We start from the raw sequence: 15,976 nt of genomic DNA on the forward strand, positions 1-15,976 counted from the left end.
ATTATGTGAATCACTTGCAAAATCTCTTCCTATCTTTTGCGTTTGACAGAAGTAGGGCATTGGACTTGTACATGCATTTGGTAAAATATTCATATTCCTGCATCTGTGGTGATTGTGGGAAGGAACCACTACCTGGAATTATTCATTGCCTGTGTCTTCAGTTTGCCTTGGTTTCAAAGAAAACTTGTCCTGGGCAAGTGCTGGAGATCCTGAGCGTACTTGCAGTCATGAGTCAGTGACAACCTCATGCTATTGTTGTAAATAGCAACATGAACACTGTTCTTGCATGCTTTTTTTTTCATGGCCTTTGTCTTTCTCTCCCAATGCTCCAGCCAAGGAATTTACAGAGCTTCTGAGTCAGCAATCAGCTGCCTCGAGACAAAACATGCCGGATACTGCAGGCTTGCAGAATAGCCAGCAAGGCACACAAATACCCTGGAAACCTGGCAAATAAATCTTGCCTGCCCTTGCTTTCCTCCTGTAATTTCCATGTTCTCTGACATGTTGCTCACAGGTTCCAAGTGCTTTGGGTGTTTACATCAGGAATGCAGAGTTATGGGGAGTGACTTGCTGTGGTGACTGAAGCCTCAGTATTTGACCTGTGGGCATAACCGACTTCACAGCCTGTGTGAAATGGGTTATTGGCAAGAACTGCTGTATTAATGTGCCGCTTGGGTTGTGCTGCATAAAGTTACCTGCTTTTGCAGGTTTGTCTCTGGGCTTGGCAAACCTTGCACACAAAGCGGGAAGTTCCTAGAATGAAAGTAGGGTGGATTTTAACTACGGGATCTCTCTTGAGCAGTGCAGAAAGAGTGCTGCTTCACTTCTTTGAAAAAGTACAATAGAAGCAAGAGTAAGAAATAAAACCTGTGTTGTACTTACATCTAGCTATATCAGTAATGGACTGTGGACTAACAGCCTTAAATTGCCACTCCACTTAATTTAGGTCATATAACTTCAGTTTTTTTCTTTTCTTAGGAAGTGTCAGTCACCTGAAGCACTGGTATAAAGTGAGTGTTTGGGTGGTAGCAGGGTGCAAGATGTGGAGGAAACCCAAAGTGGTATTAAACTTTCAAGGTTGTGGTGATTGAGGCATGTAGTGTAATAAAAACACAGTAAAATGCCTACAGCCTAATACATCACACTGAATTTGCTCCTTCAGTGTAAGAGCTGATATATTGAAGCTCTTTATAACATTCTTGAGAGCAGAAGAGGAAATACAGGCACAGTGTCTTAGACCTCTGCTGGACTGCAGTGGTTACCCCGAGCTGCAAGTCTGAAGCAAGCTTTCAGCTTCACAAGAGTGAAGTTAAGATTAAAAATAAGGAAAGTAGTTCCATCCTGCTTAGTGAGCAGTACTGATACGGACATGGCATCACTATCAGCCAGTTAGAAAACCACCTTCGTGTGTCCTGAGGCGTCTGAGGCAGTTGTCCTAATAAAGTCAGAATCACATTCTCCAGTATAACCCATTGTTGTACTGTGGCTTCTGTAAGAAATATTATTTTTAATAACAAACAATGTATGGCTGTATATAGTGGTTTCCAGGCCTCCTTTGCTATTTCTAAACATAAGCAATAAATACCTTGTTAGGCTGAAATGCAGGAGTGCCCAAATGAGCTGCTGCAGAGCTGTCATGCAGGAGGGGAAGAGACATGAGCTGTAATGTTTTACTTGGCTTCCTGTCTGCTGAGAGCAGGAAAAGAGCTGGTGAGAATCTAAAAGGTTTTTATCCGAGTCCACATGTTTCCTTTTTTCTTGCCTTAATACCCTTTGCAAAAAAAGCCCCAACAAAGGACAAAAAGCAACTCAAGTGCTTTAATTTCCATAGTTCCCACATACATTCCCATGCAGCCTTCCTATCTGAAGACAAACAGAAGTGCTCTTTCTTCGAGAGCAGAGTCTTGTGTATAAGAGGAAGAAAGAGGTTTATTATATATGAGAGAGAGGGAGAGAAAGTACCTGTTCTTCAAACAAAATCTGCTATTTGTGACACAGTTCTGTAGGTCTTCAGGCTGCTTCTGAGGGATCCCAGAAAAGCAACTGAGACTAACAGACCTTCTCTTAGCATATTTAATCTGCTGAGGATCTCAACTGCCACCCAAAACTGTGTAGGGACCTGCTTATTGAAAGAAGCTGAAAGCCACAGAATACAGGAGGCACTCTGAGAATCTCACAAGAATTGCTCATCAGCCACATTTCACTCTAACACTGCTTATGACCAACAGGAATACACGCATAAGCTCTAGGTAAGACAGATGTTTATAGTGCTTGATGCAACAGAGATAGGGTTGTTTTTTTTTCCCTTTCTTCAGTCTTGACATCTTTTCTTAAATTTGATTGCTCTCAGCAGGTTTTAAGTTCTTCCTAGCGTTGCAGAAGCCACCACTGGGTTTGTTATGTCACTGTACAAAAGCAGTGTTTGCAAGGACTCCAGCAGAGGTATCAGCTTGTGCTGTACCAACCTTTTTTCTCTTCTCTATTTATCATGAGCAAAGACACATGTTCTTTTAGAATGAAAGAGCCAAAACTTATTTTACTGGTGGAAAACCGACTGCTTTATACTTTGTGGTGGTAGTGTTTTTTAAGAAAAGCATGTAACCCTTACTGTGGTGTTACCACAGTGACTGTTACAGTAGTAAGTCTGCATATTTTTATTTTTTTAAAACATCCACCTATTTCCAACCATTGCACAACATCTGCCAGTTTAACTTCTCTGTTGTTCATGTGAAATCAGTTCAGATGAAACTGTCTAGGGACTGGCTCAGGTTAAAGCATTTTGTGATTTAACAGAGGTGAGATGCTCTTCTGTCTGAGGCTCGGTGGGCTTCGGAAGGCTCTGATTCAGTCAGCGTGCGTAGGTTGACTGACTTAGGGCTGATGTGTTACTAGTTCCTGAGAATCTGGGCTCTCAGTTCAGCAAGCTTAGAAAAAAAATTTGAAAAGAAAAAAAGCAGGCTCAGTTACATCTTCTTTTTTATTTTATAGGCTAATAATGCTCATAAGCCAGAGGTGAAAGTGGCTCATCAGACCAACATCGGGAAATCTGGCGCACTGGAAGACAGCAGCTGCCCCTCAGGGCAGCTGCAAAGTGTGAAGCATGGAGGAAAGTAAGAATGAGAAGGTGAACCAGGCTCACGTTCTCTTTGACAGATTTGTCCAGGCTTCAACCTGCAAGGGGACTCTTAAGGCTTTCCAAGAGCTCTGCGACTACCTAGAACTAAAGCCCAAGGACTATCGTTCTTTCTACCACAAACTCAAGTCCAAGCTCAATTACTGGAAAGCCAAAGCCTTGTGGGCAAAATTGGATAAAAGAGGCAGCCATAAGGACTATAAGAAGGGGAAAGCATGCGCCAACACGAAGGTAAGAGGTCTATTCACAGTCGTCAAGACAACTATTACCCTGTTTGTCTCTGGAATACTTACTAAAATGTCTTGATGTAGAAAGATGTTTGACTGGTGCTGGTATAATCAGTATAAGATATGGGAATGCTCTCACACGTACTATTTATAATATAGTTGTGATTTGTTAGCACTTGACTTTTATTTTGCTACTACCAAATTTGACTGCCAACCTGCATAGGGGAGGTTGAATGGAAATTCTTGGGAATGACCAGAATGTTTGTAATTCAATGGGAAGTAGCCTGCAAGTTTCAATGTTTTACGTTTTTATGGCATTAATACCATAGATGGCTGGAAAATCTTAATTGGTAAACCTTGAATCTTGGTAGGCTTTTTATTTTTCCTTTTTTTTTTTTTTTAACTAGACAGCAACAGGCATGTGAAATTTGCTGTTGGAATCTAGGTACAAAATATGTGTGTTTGGAAATTTCCAACTTTAATTTGAAAATTCTCATGACTCTCTTAAGAAACGAGAACTTGTCCGCCAATTTGGCAAAATACTCTATTTTCTATTAAAAAGGCAGTCACTTGTATTCCGTGTTCAGAGAAGAAAAAAAAAAATGCTGTGGAAACTCATATCAGTTCCTTTTAACAGATTGGTATGTGTGGTATTTACTGCAGCAGTTCCTGCTTTTACATACACGCCCTACTTTTTTCTTTAACCTGGATTATTGTGGGCTGGTATTTATGTGCTGCACCCTTGTTGGACTGCATGTTATGAACTTATTTATTTGTTTTGTTGTAACTGAAAGCAGTTCTTTATATCATTCATAAAAATGTGAATGGAATAGGTTATTTTTGCAAATAATCATACACTTTTAAAAAAGGAAAATGGTATGGGATATGATAAAATTAGAACAGGATTCTGGCCACCTCCATTGAGGACAATAAATGCTGCTTCTTCTCTTGAATATTCATCCTTGGGAGAAGGAAGTTTCTTAATAGGAGGAATTAATGACTAATTCCTTAGTAGAGAGCTGAGGGGGGAATATATCCTGTTTTGGTTCTGCCAGGCATTTCAGATCTGTGGACTGAAGCTTAATTTCCAGCTAGATATTAGAACCTGAAGTTAATTTCTTGATTGTTTATTCTGTTGCACTTCCCAGTGGCCATTTTCATATGGATGGTGGTATTTATTATTGACTACAATAACACTTGGAAAAATCAGTAATGGGCCAAGGTGCACTTGTTCTACATCTTGTAAAGATAACGCTTTCCTCAAAGTTTACAGTGAGTACATCAGATGAAAGGTAACAGTGCATATAGATTAACTTGGAAAACATTAAAACAGTTGGGCACCGCTGGTAATCACAGTGGGCAGTAGCTGCAACACTGCAGAAGTCCAATCACTGTTAAGGTTTACGTTTTTCAGACAGGATAAGGAAGGAAGGACTTACAGGAAGTTAAATGTAGTGATTTTTGTGTACATTTAGGAATAAAACTTCTGAGCACTATGTGAACATCATGGAGACAAATTCAAAACTCTTTTCCTGAAAACTGACTGCACTTTTTATTCATTGTGTTGAGGAATTTCTTTTGAATGAAATGTGATGGGTACAACTGAAATAGGATGTTAAAGGCTTTGAAATGAAGGCAGGTGGCTTGTGTTTTAATAAGGAGACTCAGAAAGCTCTGAAAGAATGTGGAGGTATTTTAACTTATTTGAAGTAATAAACCAAAAGAGTGATTTTTGCATCTGGGCTCTGAATATATCTCAGTGGGCAAGACTGTTTGCTACCACTGAAGAAAAGGTTGCTTTGATAATAGAGATGCAACATGAAAGAAGAGATCTAATGGAAAAATGAGTGATTTGGGTAGTGCTTGATTACGAGGACTTAAAAAAAAAATAATAACAAAGGAGAAGATATGAGTGGAGTTTTGACACCCAGCTACAAAAGAGAATAAAGGAAAAGAGGGAGTGGAATGGAGACAAACCAGAGAGTAATTTGCCAGTCTTTCTATGAAGCTTTTGGTGAGATGCTGTATAGAAACACAAGTAAAAAGGGTGGATGGTGAATATATTAAAGGTAGCATCCTCCTCTGCCTCGATCAGAAATATATAGGACTGTGGATTTGGGATTCACACCATTTTGAGTAGTGAAATTAATATCAGAGAGAAAGTAATATTTGATTAAAATATTTTTATTAGCATATGTTAAAGAATATATACCTGTGATGATAAATATTTTTGTATATGTAAACTTTGTTGAAATCTTTAATGGAAAGAAATTATAAATATATGTATTCTTTATATATTTTTCACATATGCTTCTGTTAATTACTAATTTCCTATTCTAGTAGTATCTGCCATTAAGTCTGCCATTAAGTTTATATGTAATTCTGAAGAGATAATCGTAACTATTCAAAATAGAAGCCTTTTGTAAAATTGAATCATACTTTATCTAGGAAACTAGCTCACTTAGTTTTATATTCATAATATTTAAAGTAATTTGCAAAACACTGATAAAAAAATACAAACGTTTAAGTGGGCATGTGGAGGTGATAGAATTTAAAATAAGCATTAAGGTTTACCCGTGTTATCAGAACAGAATTCAGTCATTTCTTTAGGAAGCTCAGCTTCTCTACACTTGATCATATACCAGTTTTGAAGTTTGCATTCTCTGTAGCATACCTCTTATTTGCCCATTTAAAAAACAAGGATGAAGTGCTGTGACTGGTGTTGGGCAGTTAGTGCCTCACATGGCCAGTGTCCAGGTTAACCAGAATTCCGATAGTCAGCATTCATGAAAGCAAGGCTTGGATGTGATGGGCTGTTCAGATGTAAATAGTTACAAATGGTGCTCTCTCTTCATTGGTTAAACAGAGATTACAGGATTTCAGTTTGCATTTAATGTTCCATTACCATGGTGGTGTTACTGGAAGCTTCATATAATCTGTCTGAGAGATCTTGAGCAAGAAGTGTTTCTTGAGGGGTGAGACAGTTTTAGTGCATGAAGTTGCAGCAGTTGTTCGTTTTCATTGCAGGATAAGGGAACAAGGAGCAACAGAAGCTGTTGCCTTTATTTACTAGGCTGTACTTGGCATCCCATGTGGTTACTGCTGCCTGTGCGAGTATCAGAAGTAGGTTTCTGTGAGAGATCTGCAGCTGGAAGAAGCGCGAAGAAGGTGGAAAAGGGTGCAGAATCTTCTGGTTTTAATTGTGCTTAAATCTCACTGTGTTCTATAACAACATAATTAATAGTTTTGTGGTGGTTAAAAAAAGGCAACTTCCACCGTGAATTATTTCACTGAGTATCGCATGTTTTACATCAAGGGTCTTGAACATACCTACATGTTGTTTACCACATCCTTGTGTGTGGAGAAGGTTGTAGAGGAAAGTAATATTTACATTTCTGTGACAAAATTGCAGGCAAATAATTTATAATTTGATTATGCAGCTGTGGGTTTGAATAGGCTGATTTTAGTACAATTCCTTTGCTGTTGTGTACTGCATCATATCTATTTCATATGGGTAAAGTCATCGGAAGAATTAAAGTCACTCAACTCAGTGAGATCTTGTTGCTTATAGAACCCAGTCTCTGAAAATTGTAGCTGTCAGACAAGCAAAATTGTTACGTGGATAAATGATATACTCAGCTCATTTTCTTAAAGAAAGATGTAAGTGGTGTTTGAGATTTATATTTACCTACAAAGAAAACAATATTAAGTTGGAAGAATATATTAGATCTTAATTGATGATCTGCTTTAACAAATGACAAGTTGGACACATGTTCAATATACAAGTCTATTTAGGAATTTAAAAGCTCAGTGGTTGGGCTTGCCTTTTCTTCCCATATGCCTTCAGGTTCTGAACCTACTAAAGAAGCAGTGCTGTTATTCTGCCCTTCCCTTTCCTCAAGGCTTGGATCTCTGCCCTCAGATGTACATGACATCTCATACAATAGCCCTTGAATTCACATGTCAGTTGTTATGTTGTCACTGCTGTAACTTGGACATTCAAACTTTGCAGTTCCACATCATTTGCAAAATGTATGCCTCAGAGAAAAACTGGTGCGAATGTGGCAACCTGTAAAAACTGGCATTTGGGAATGACCAACAAAGGAAGAGCTTTGCTTTGGAACAGGCTGCTTATCAGAAGGTTGGGTTCTGATTAAGTTTAAGCATACTCAAGGATTTCTCAGAGCTTTGCTGTCCAGTCATAAGGGTATTTAAGGATCTGGAAAATACTCACATGGCAGCAGCCGTTGCCACTGTAGCAAGGTATTTATTCTGTGGGTCTGGTTTATACTCAATAGAAACCAAAGTACAAAACTGGTACAGCAAAATAGACTGCTACTGTATTCCTGTGAATGCACATACCCATTCCAGCTCGCTTTGTGGATCTCAGTTTTTGTGGGTAAGAAGTGTCAACTGACTATCTTGTTTTTTTTATCTTAAAAGTAACGATCTTGCTGTACACTTTGTTTCTATGACTCTATATGTTTACATTCTGAGGTTTTTTAATAGCCTCTGATAGTGTTTGTGGGTAGAGTGGAAAAAGATAGGAGATGAAAGTCCTTTGATATGACAAATGTTCAGTTGGAGAAAACATTTTGGTAAAAGTTATCTAGTCACACAAAGTTTGTAGTTACCTTATATTTGCTTTCCTGAGGTTTTCCTTTGCTGCCATAGAAGCACCAGCATGGGCGTGAGTTAGATGCTCTGACTTAACTCCTGACTGTGCTACTCTAAATGATGACATTTATAAAAATATTAGCATCTCATCTGACAAAACCATTGCTATGCTTCTCACTGGTGATGAGGAATTTTTACTATTCATAGAATCGTAGAATAGTTAGGGTTGGAAAGGACCTTAAGATCATCAAGTTCCAACCCCCCTGCCATGGGCAGGGACACCTCCCACTAAGCCATATCACCCAAGGCCTCGTCCAACCTGGCCTTGAACACGGCCAGGGATGGAGCATTCACAACCTCCCTGGGCAACCTATTCCAGTGCCTCACCACCCTAACAGGAAAGAATTTCCTCCTTATATCCAATCTAAACTTCCCCTGTTTAACTCATTACCCCTTGTCGTATCCCTACAGTCCCTAATGAAGAGTCCCACCCCAGCATCCCTATATGCCCCCTTCAGATACTGGAAGGCTGCTATGAGGTCTCCACGCAGCCTTCTCTTCTCCAGGCTGAACAGCCCCAACTTTCTCAGCCTGTCTTCATACGGGAGGTGCTCCAGTCCCCTGATCATTCTCGTGGCCCTCCTCTGGACTTGTTCCAACAGATCCATGTCCTTTTTATGTTGAGGACACCAGAACTGCACACAATACTCCGAGTGAGGTCTCACGAGAGCAGAGTAGAGGGGCAGGATCAGCTCCTTTGACCTGCTGGTCACACTCCTTTTGATGCAGTCCAGGATATGGTTGGCTTTCTGGGCTGCAAGCACACACTGAAGCCGGCTCATGTTCATTTTCTCATTGACCAGCACCCCCAAGTCCTTCTCTGCAGGGCTGCTCTGAATCTCTTCTCTGCCCAGCCTGTAGCTGTGCCTGGGATTGCTCCAACCCATGTGTAGGACCTTGCACTTGGCATGGTTAAGATGTTAAACAAGACCAGTCCCAACACCGATCCCTGAGGGACACCACTTGTTACTGGTCTCCAGCTGGACATTGAGCCATTGACCACAACTCTTTGCATGCGGCCATCCAGCCAGTTCTTTATCCACCGAGTGGTCCACCTGTCAGATTGGTGTCTCTACAAGGATGTCGTGTGGGACAGTGTCAAACACTTAGCACAAGTTCAGGTAGATTATGTCAACTGCTCTGCCCCTGTCCATCAGTTCTGTAGCCCCATTACAGAAGGCCACCAAATTGGTCAGGCAGGATTCCCCCTTAGTGAAGCCATGCTGGCTGTCACCAAGCACCTTGTTGTTTTCCATGTGCCTTAGCATGCCTTCCAGGAGAATCTGCTCCAAGATTTTGCCAGGCGTTACTGAAATTTTTCTCAAGAAAGGTGAGCTTAAGCTTTGGAAGATGAGAGATGGATGGAAATGTGGAGGGAGAAGCCTTCAGAAATACTGCTGTTCTCCAGCTGCATACATAGCTTGCAGACTATACCTTGGCAGCTCTTCTTCAAGCAAAGGTTGTGAATGGGCAGTTTACCTGCCTGTTTCTTCAAACTTTACTGCTGTGACATGCTTTATTTTCATGTTGTGGTTACTGCTTTAATGTATTAGTGGCAAAACATGGCAGGTAACAATGGGAGTACATGGTAGGTAACAATGGAAAGACATGAAATTTCAGCTTATGTTGCAGACGAAGAACACTTACTCCAAGGAGCTGTAGGATGCTTGGAACCTATGGTAAAAATGCCTGTAAAGTTACTCTGTGCTGGTTGTTTTGCAGTGTCTGATAATTGGGGCTGGACCCTGTGGCCTTCGTACAGCCATTGACTTGTCGTTCCTGGGAGCCAAGGTGGTGGTCATAGAAAAGAGGGATGCCTTTTCCCGCAATAACGTGCTGCATTTGTGGCCATTCACCATACATGACTTGAGGGGTCTTGGCGCCAAAAAGTTTTATGGCAAGTTCTGTGCAGGATCCATAGACCATATCAGTAAGTACAACTACTGCTAGACACAGCAGCACTTGTTCTTTACAGGGGAAAAGAAGGGGGGGGCGTGGGGTAACTCATTAAGATTTAGCCTGCGCCAGCCATTGCTCTCAAGTCCTTATGGTGCAGTTCTGCATTACTACCTTTGCATTGTGCTTTTCAGCCTTATACCTAGATGTGAAAGAAATATGTTGTCTCATGAGATTGTAATACATGCATTATCTGTTGTCTTTTATACCATTCCAAGGCATATCTTTTTCCTACACTGAAAAATGGGTTTAAGATTCAAACAGTTTTCTTCTTTTTCTTTTTATTTAATGGCTAATTTTCCTATGTTTGCTGTTACATTCCTGCAGCTGCCACATTATTCTCTTGGCCTTCGTAATCAACTTGTAAAAAAGAAAAATGCTTTTGAACATTCTTGTGAATGTTGATGTGGAAAAAGGAGGAACAATTTTGGCTTTGTAAATTTTTGGAAGAGTGATGAAGATATTTTCAAGATGATATTTTCAAGATCACTGTCAGCTTATGAATAAGTTTTGATTAAATAGAGGTTTACATATTAAAATTGAGAATAATTGTGAAGATTCTCAAAATCTGAGAAATCAGTCTCCTTTGAAAACTTAATGCTTTGGTGGATCAGGAGTTACTACTTCTCAGTTTTTCTTTCAAGAATGGCATGGCACAGGCAGCTTTTACTCACCAGTCTGTGTTCTCCACAGTGCATGAAGTGATATATATGCACAGTTCTCCACTGTGCATAGAGTGGGAAGCATAAAATGACACAGAATAGATAAGGTTTGATTTCTTGTCCAAAGCAAAAAGTGCCCTGTTGTTGTTATTGGCAATGAATGGTAAAACTGGAATATCTGTGGAACTTCAGTCTTGCACTTTGCTTTTTCCCCTTCCTGTTTCTTATCATTTTAATTTTTCCAGTACTTTATGCATGTAGCTGTCTTTTGTATCTTAGCACAGCTGAAATTTGGTGTTCAGGTGGAATGATTTTTTTCTCCCATTATCTGAAATATGACAGCAAGCTGTCTTCCTTCAAATAAATAGAGTTTGCACACTGTCATTTTCATATCTACTCCCTATCTTAACTAAAGAGAGAAGAGGTGGTGAGGAACTTAGTATGCCCTCACAGAGTCAAAGGTGTTTAGATGAAGGTGCAGTTCAGTATTACAGCTAGGCTGATCAAACGGCTTGTTGCCACCTGTGACAAAAGTGCAGTCCTGCTGGTGTTCCCTTCCTCTGCTGCAGTGCATGTTTGGTTTGTTTCCCTTGTTGTTGATTTGGGACTGATACATTTAAATAATAGTTAATCTGTATTTTTTTTAAAGGGCTGGGTTTTCAGCTATATGGAAGTTTTTTGGCATGCTGTGATATTACACACCAGTGCTGGCTGGCTGAAGTGCTGGGATCACATTAGGGGAAAAGAAAGTAGCAGCTGGCCTTACATCAGTTTGTCAGAAACGTCAAACAGAGACACGTGGGCACTTGTGCTCTTTTCTTTTGCTTTTATTTATCATCTGCTTTTTGCAGGTATCCGTCAGCTCCAGCTTATTCTTTTGAAGGTTGCCTTGATCTTGGGAATAGAGATCCATGTCAATGTGGAATTTCAGGGGCTTGTTTACCCTCCGGAGGATCAGGAGAATGAAAGCAAGTATCATTGAAATGGCCAGTAGAGAAAGGGGAAGTTATGGTGGGATACACAGACTCTTTAACTTATGATTCCAAGTCCTTACCTCATGCTCCATTAAGAAGAGTAATTATCAGTACACTTTGTGATTTTTTGTAGGATTTTTTTTCTAGTGACAAATCTGAATTAGTTACTGTATGAAACAAAATCACCTGAAGTACTACACAGAAGTAGACTAAGACACGGTAGATCATAAGTACTCCTAAAATACTTAAGCCTACTAGACTTAGAAGAGACCTTTCTAAAACAACTCCTTTCCTTGCATTCACTAAAGATATTTGTCAGTGAATGATCCTTGTTTCGCTTTTTGTATCTTTGTGAAATCTGTTCTCTGATTGCCATGGGTGATGGTGGCTTCGTTATACGTTTGGCATCCTATTAATTGAATAGATAGTAGAGAAGTCATAAAGGTTGTAGTGATTCTTACAGGTAATAGTCAGGGGGGTTTACCAGAGGTGTCTCTGTCTCTGATTCACACAGAGTGACTGTGCAAGTCAGGAATAGCCCCGTCAACAGCAATACCTGTCCTGCAGTGTATCTTTACTGGTAATGTGAAGAAGGGATTATGGATACTAAGAAGTGGTTCTGTGTATTTGTTCTATTATAAACGCTGTTTATATTAACCTGGAGTTTGTTAACAGGAATAGGTTGGCGTGCATTGGTCCACCCAAAAACCCATCCAGTATCTGAGTATGAGTTTGAAGTAATCATTGGAGGGGATGGCAGGAGGAACACATTGGAAGGTAATGGTGTATCCATAATTCACTTTGAAATAGAATTTATTCTTAAATTAGTTGGAGAAGAAAAAAGCCTTTAGCATCCCAATCAAAATGTGGAGAGACATTTGACTAATAAAAGGGAAATGCAAAGCCCATTAAAAATCCATCTGTATCAGGCATGTGGGTTGTCTTTTTTCTTCTTCCTATCCACTAGCAAAGGAATTACATGTTTTAACCTGGGTAATTTTGTCTTTGAGTAGTGTTGTAGCTTTTACTTTTGAGAGTAGGAATTGAAGTGTTGAATATTGTTCTGTGTAACAGAGAATTGTCTTGTAATATTTTTGGTGCAAGTTGTAATTTGTGGGAAAAAGAGAGAGGGGAGAGCTTTTTTTTGTTTTCTGATGAAGCAATTGTTGCTCTTTCTGTGGAGGAGTTTTTAATTAACCAAATCCATCCTCTCTTTTTATTTTGTGGGGGCACTTGTCCTTGGCATGCTGACCCTTCCCTGAAGGTGTGTTCTGTTTTTCAGCATTACCACTTTATCCTCCCCATAGGGTTTCGGCGAAAAGAGTTCCGTGGTAAACTGGCAATTGCTATCACAGCTAACTTCATCAATCGTAACACCACAGCTGAAGCCAAAGTAGAAGAGATCAGTGGTGTGGCCTTCATATTCAACCAGAAGTTCTTCCAGGATTTGCGGGAAGCCACAGGTTTGCCAGCAATTGCCAGATTCCCAGTGAAAACTCTTTGGTTTTATTAATGCAGCTTTGTAACTCGGCTATCAAATTTAATCAATAAATGAACATTCTTGTGTAAGGAAACCAGTCATTGCTTTCTCTGAAATTTGACTTGCCATTTTTATGGCTGTTCTGTGCAGCTATACAAAGCAGATATGTATCATTCAGATATGTGTCATTTTTGTTCAGGAGTGGTGACCTTATTTTCCTGATAGTATTCAGGAAATCTGAACTCTAAATCGGAAAAGTCTGAATTTTGAGTTCAGCTTCTTGCACTCCACATCTGAATGCAAAGTTTAATGACAACTATATTTCAAAGAGGTAGCTATATACAGGTAAAATTGCTGTTTGTGGGTTTGTTGAAGATTCATATTTTAAAGCCATCAAAAGCATGGGAGAAAGCTGCTTGGCATTCTCTCTTAAAGGCTTTCTAACCGTGTATTTTCAATTCACTTCCTTCCAGTAGGGCTTTTGTGTTTTATGTAGCATGTAACTTGTCCCTTCACCACCATGTCTTTTGTTCTGTCACAAGGTATTGACTTGGAGAACATTGTCTACTACAAAGATGATACGCACTACTTTGTCATGACTGCCAAAAAACAGAGCTTGCTGGAAAAAGGAGTGATACGGCATGTGGGTATTATCTTTTCCTATATTCTCTCTAAACTAAGATTTTCTGGAACAATTTGCTTTCAGTATGCTGAAAGGAGGGAAACGTGCTGTTTTTCCACCATGTAGTGTTTTTATGCAGGTGTATTTTAGAACAGAAGTATGTGGTTAATGCCTGAAGTATTTTAAAACATCAGAAGAGTGTTACAAGACATATCCTCTCCAATTTTTTTTCTCTCTCTGTAGATTTGGGGGTTTCATTCTTGCTAAGGTATGCTTAAACAATATTTGATCATAGTTGAGCTTCCCTTGTTTTATGGGAATGAAGAAGCAGCAAGTGAAAAAAAGTACTGGAAATTTACCTGTATCTTATTCTGGTAGAAGCTGATCTAAAAGTAGTTTGGCCACAAACACATAAAGAAGGATTGGAGTGTTGTGCTTTTCATCGAAAAAGTGCGTGATGCTTGGGAGTTGCTTAGCCCTTTCACAGTCAGAAATGCTTGCAAGATTGTTTTCAATGTACAGATTTTCCCTTGGAAACATAAATATGGATAGAAATGAAAGAAATTAGAAGGCAAACTTGTATTAGTGGATTTGTCAGCATTTTAATGCCAACTACTGTATATACCACCCTTAAAATAAACTTGTGGATTTGGCTATCTCACTTTATTTTTGTGGTTTTGGCAGGATTATGCTGACACAGAGCTGCTACTCTCACGGGAGAATGTGGACCAGGAGGCTCTGCTAAACTATGCCAGAGAAGCAGCTGACTTCTCCACTAATCAGCAGCTGCCATCACTGGACTTCGCCATCAATCACTATGGTCAGCCAGATGTGGCCATGTTTGACTTCACATGCATGTATGCATCAGAGAATGCAGCCCTGGTGCGAGAGCAGAATGGCCACCAGTTACTTGTGGCACTGGTTGGGGACAGTCTCTTAGAGGTTTGTGTTTTAAACTTACGTTTAAACAGTGAATTGGAGTGTAAGCACAAGCCATAGCACCCATCACTTGAAATATGTGCTGCCTGTAGGAGAGTTACTGTAAGGGAAGCTGCTGTTTGAGGGAAGAGTGGAGTGTTGGGAAAACAGGATAATTAGGATGGTAATGAGCAAAGAAATGTGCAAAGATTGCTCTGAAGTTCTGTTTATCTACTCCTCATTGGGATGATTAGACTATAGAACTTACTGTAGACCTGTTAATAGGTTCCATTTTGTAGTTGGTAAAAAAGTACAGTCTTGAAGAGAAAGCTGCTAAAGCACTCCAGACTAGGAAGTGTTGGAAACAGGGGATCATGGGCTTTGAGGGGAGCTGATGGGCAGTTAGTGGCTTGTTCTAGCCCAGTGGGAGTAGACCTTTCAGCCAATTACTGAGCTATAGTTTCCCAGGAGATTACCATCTGAATATATTCTTGATATTTGTTTAAAACTTTCCCTAATTGATGCTTTTCTTTTTTCTGCCTTTTTTTTTTTTCTGAACTATAATATTAGCCATTTTGGCCAATGGGAACTGGAATAGCCAGGGGATTTTTGGCTGCAATGGACTCTGCTTGGATGGTACGAAGTTGGTCTCTTGGTGCTAGTCCTTTGGAAGTTCTCGCAGAGAGGTAATACAGCAAATCAATACACTTTCAGTTGTAACTTAATCCTTCAACATCTCATAATTCATTTCAGTTTCTGCTAGTACAGATAGCTAGAATGGGAGATGGGTTCTCACTATTTGTATGAGAATGCTTGTGGGTGTAATTCAGTTGAGGAAAAAATTTCCTAAGAAGGTGATAAACTGAAGTATGTTCATAGAGGAATAAGAAATGTTGCAGCTGTTCTTGGTTCTAGTTTAAAAAAAGATTGGCTGAAGAATCTTTTCTTGGGTGCTTATTGGCATTGTGTGGAGGAAATGAACCTGACTACTGTCACCACTGTTGCAATAGCAAACCAGATGAAGATATAGGTGCCTTTAAAGTACCAGAGACAAAATTGTTATTCCATCCCCTATTATCTTATAAATATATCTACTGATGTTCTTCTAAGGAAGCTGTCACCTGCTTTTATTTCATATTATCCTAAACTGGTCGCTTTGTTTCATGTAAGCTAAACAGCATCTTGTCTGTCTTTGGTGTACTGAGTTGTTGATGTTTTTGTCATCTTTGGTTGTGTGGTTTTTTTTGGTGACCCAAAGTAATCTCTTAGAAATCAGAACTCAGGTAATTAAAAGGTAGAATAAGTAAAAGCAACAGCCAGTAGAACC

General features: G+C 39.7%; 1 protein-coding gene across 23 annotated transcripts in view; it reads left to right on the forward strand.

The window, feature by feature from the left end:
• The window catches only part of MICAL3 (microtubule associated monooxygenase, calponin and LIM domain containing 3), a 186,742-nt gene that overhangs the window by 72,942 nt on the left and 97,824 nt on the right, over positions 1–15,976 (forward strand). For all 23 annotated transcript variants that reach the window (XR_009727024.1, XM_061363936.1, XM_061363939.1 and 20 more), the window contains exons 2-9: positions 2,989–3,364; positions 9,760–9,967; positions 11,507–11,623; positions 12,305–12,406; positions 12,937–13,092; positions 13,652–13,752; positions 14,416–14,673; positions 15,220–15,335. Coding sequence is in view for 22 of the 23 variants with exons in the window: in XM_061363936.1 (XP_061219920.1) it covers positions 3,101–3,364; positions 9,760–9,967; positions 11,507–11,623; positions 12,305–12,406; positions 12,937–13,092; positions 13,652–13,752; positions 14,416–14,673; positions 15,220–15,335 (1,322 nt within the window). In the remaining variant the exon portion in view is untranslated. The remainder of the gene's footprint in view (positions 1–2,988; positions 3,365–9,759; positions 9,968–11,506; positions 11,624–12,304; positions 12,407–12,936; positions 13,093–13,651; positions 13,753–14,415; positions 14,674–15,219; positions 15,336–15,976) is intronic.

This window comes from Neopsephotus bourkii, unplaced genomic scaffold (genome assembly GCF_033783945.1).
Source record: "Neopsephotus bourkii isolate Nb327-2 ecotype Australia unplaced genomic scaffold, CSIRO-AGI_Nbou_v1 NB_1183, whole genome shotgun sequence".
Taxonomy (NCBI): domain Eukaryota; kingdom Metazoa; phylum Chordata; class Aves; order Psittaciformes; family Psittacidae; genus Neopsephotus; species Neopsephotus bourkii.